The sequence below is a fragment of the Phalaenopsis equestris genome, unplaced genomic scaffold, assembly GCF_001263595.1.
Source record: "Phalaenopsis equestris unplaced genomic scaffold, ASM126359v1 Scaffold000325, whole genome shotgun sequence".
NCBI lineage: Eukaryota > Viridiplantae > Streptophyta > Magnoliopsida > Asparagales > Orchidaceae > Phalaenopsis > Phalaenopsis equestris.
In genome coordinates, this window is record NW_018164767.1 from 20476 (window position 1) to 23191 (window position 2716).

General features: G+C 44.9%; 1 protein-coding gene across 1 annotated transcript; it reads left to right on the forward strand.

Annotated features, from left to right (window-relative positions):
- Window positions 1-575: 575 nt before the first annotated feature.
- On the forward strand, window positions 576-2061 carry LOC110025682 (probable aquaporin PIP2-6). Its single transcript, XM_020726292.1, has 4 exons — window positions 576-981; window positions 1071-1366; window positions 1445-1585; window positions 1668-2061. The coding sequence occupies exons 1-4, from the start codon at window positions 690-692 to the stop codon at window positions 1785-1787; spliced, it is 849 nt and encodes a 282-aa protein (XP_020581951.1). The 5' UTR covers window positions 576-689; the 3' UTR covers window positions 1788-2061.
- Window positions 2062-2716: the final 655 nt, after the last annotated feature.

Genomic DNA, 2716 nt, shown 5'->3' on the forward strand with positions numbered 1-2716 from the left:
AGTAAAAATTCAAGAAAAATACATTATATGAAGCAGCCATTTAATTCTGAAAAAATAAAAATTTTTCCATATAAGCAAACTTTTCACAGAAAAGAGAAATAAAGAGAATCGGCTGGTCAGGTTCTTCTCCCGCACTTTCACCGCTCCCCCGTGAGGGGACGGTGGCCAGTACAGCTTGCCCGGCACCAAGGGCTGAAGGGTAGACGGCCATTTCAGATCGATGACTTTTAGAAGGCGCGGGTGACGGCCAAACTTGACCGTTGGTGTTGGGAATTGTCCAAAGAGCCGTTTGGGTCTCAGCACCATTGCGCCTGCTTTGCCAGGCTTGCGGACCCCACACTCCACCTCGTATCCCCCACCACATCCGTATGATGGCCATAAGGCTTCATCATCATCATGATCCCTCATGTTCTTAATCCCATCCCCATCACATGGTCTCGCTGTAACTGGGCCCAAACACAGCCCACTACCCTTGCGTGCAGCGCTGTCTATGTCTAATCATTAATGCTAAATATCATTATAATACTGTAATTACTATTAAAAAATTAATTTATAATATACCCTCGGTTATGTTCTCAGGCTCTTATCCATAAATTGCGCCCACACTTCCTCTTCTTCCTCGTTACGCCACCAAAGCAGAGCACGGAGTGAGTCCGCGAGATCGAGCAGAGGAAGAGAGCGCTAGAAGAATGTCGAAGGAAGTAAGCGTGGAGCCGGAGCAGCAGCAGCAGAAGGACTATACAGACCCACCGCCGGCTCCGCTGCTGGATTTGGGCGAGCTCCGCCTCTGGTCATTTTACCGCGCTCTCATCGCGGAGTTCATTGCCACTTTACTCTTCCTCTACGTCACCGTCGCGACCGTCATCGGCTACAAAAAGCAGGCAGCGGCCGATGCATGTGATGGCGTCGGCATCCTTGGCATCGCATGGTCCTTTGGTGGAATGATCTTTATTCTCGTCTACTGCACCGCTGGGATCTCCGGTCTGTATTTTTCTTCTTTCGATTCACATCTCAGATGTTTTCGTTATTTTTTCTTTCTATTTTTCTCAAGTGCGTGGATTGTTTTGCAGGGGGGCACATCAACCCTGCGGTGACGTTCGGGCTATTCTTGGCAAGGAAGGTATCGCTGGTTAGAGCTGTGTCCTACATCATCGCTCAGTGCCTCGGCGCAATCTGCGGCGTTGGGATCGTGAAGGGTATAATGAAACACTACTACAACTCGCTGGGCGGGGGAGCTAATGAAGTGGCCGCCGGATACTCCAAGGGTACAGCCCTAGGGGCTGAGATCATCGGCACCTTCGTCCTCGTCTACACCGTTTTTTCAGCCACCGATCCCAAACGCAACGCCCGGGATTCTCATGTTCCGGTTCGTACCACTATTTATCTTACATTCTGAGTTCTTAGGGTTACTGCTTTTTTTAAAGATGATTGCCCCCTTCGTTAGGTCTTGGCTCCGCTTCCTATCGGATTCGCCGTCTTCATGGTCCACCTGGCAACCATTCCCGTCACTGGAACCGGCATCAACCCTGCCAGGAGCCTTGGCGCTGCTGTCATCTACAACAAACACAGCGCTTGGCATAATCATGTATGTCATCCGAAACATTTCTTGTTTGAAGTACCATCTGATTTTCTGTCTCTCTTACGTCGATTTAATTCTGCAAGCGCAGTGGATCTTCTGGGTGGGTCCTTTCGTTGGAGCTCTCGCTGCGGCGGCCTATCACCAGTACATCCTCCGGGCGGCGGCGATCAAGGCTTTGGGCTCCTTCCGCAGCAACCCCACCAACTGAGCTCGTATGGATCCCGCCTTCACTTGTCACTCTTCTTCTTGTTCTGTTGTGTGACCTTGAGAGTGAGAACTGTGAGGTGTAGAACAGCATTTCATCTTTTTCTTCTGTGAATTTGATTTGTGAATGAGAACGATCGATGCATCAGAGTCTACTGTAATAGTTTTAGGGGATTTCTACTGTTTATTTAGCTGTTGGTTTGTGTTCTCAAAGTTCAAATTTTCTGAAATTGTGGTGCTCGTCACCATCGCCTTTAATTCAAATCAGCGATTGTTTTCTTGCGATTTAAGTTTAGAGCTTCACTCGCAGGTTCGGTAATTCAAAAAAGGAATCGCAGGGAAAAGAGGCCATGTGCTTTCGAATTTTTATTTGAATTTTCTTACTTTTGTTGTTACTCCAGGCTTTGTGGCTCTCAATTTGATGTTGCCGTTTGTGTAGCGGAAGCTTCACGTTCATTTTATTTAGTGGGCCTGGCTTTTGCTGAAGGCTTGAGCTGAAAGGGAGGGCGTACGTGTCGGTTTTATACTGGTCTTTGTGGATAGAAATGAGATTTAAAAATGCTTTGTCCCTCTCGATTTGAATGGCATTTATGCCCGGGGTTGCAATTTTTTTTATTTATTTGTATCTGGAAAATAATAGTTGAATAGGGAAGAATCTTTTCCTTTAATTAGATATTTTTTAATCAATAATTATTTAATCTTTCACATAAAATCTACCACCCAATTTTTGCGCTTCTACCTATCTTTGAAATTTTATTTTTTATATTTATATAACATAATATTTTCATATAAACTGACACTTTTATTAAACATAGGCAAGGTGGCCACTTCATAAAAATTAAAATTTAGGCGTTATTTATTTGATTAATCACATTTATACATTATGAGGTAGCAAAATGCTAGCAAAAAAATTTTTTTTTATATGTGTGCATA

Bases quoted from the DNA above. Each gene is read 5' to 3' on its own strand.
- LOC110025682 (XM_020726292.1), top strand. From the start codon at position 690: ATGTCGAAGGAAGTAAGCGTGGAGCCGGAGCAGCAGCAGCAGAAGGAC. The intron at 982-1,070 runs GTCTGTATTTTT...ATTGTTTTGCAG, and splicing joins CTGCACCGCTGGGATCTCCG to GGGGGCACATCAACCCTGCG. The intron at 1,586-1,667 runs GTATGTCATCCG...CTGCAAGCGCAG, and splicing joins ACAGCGCTTGGCATAATCAT to TGGATCTTCTGGGTGGGTCC.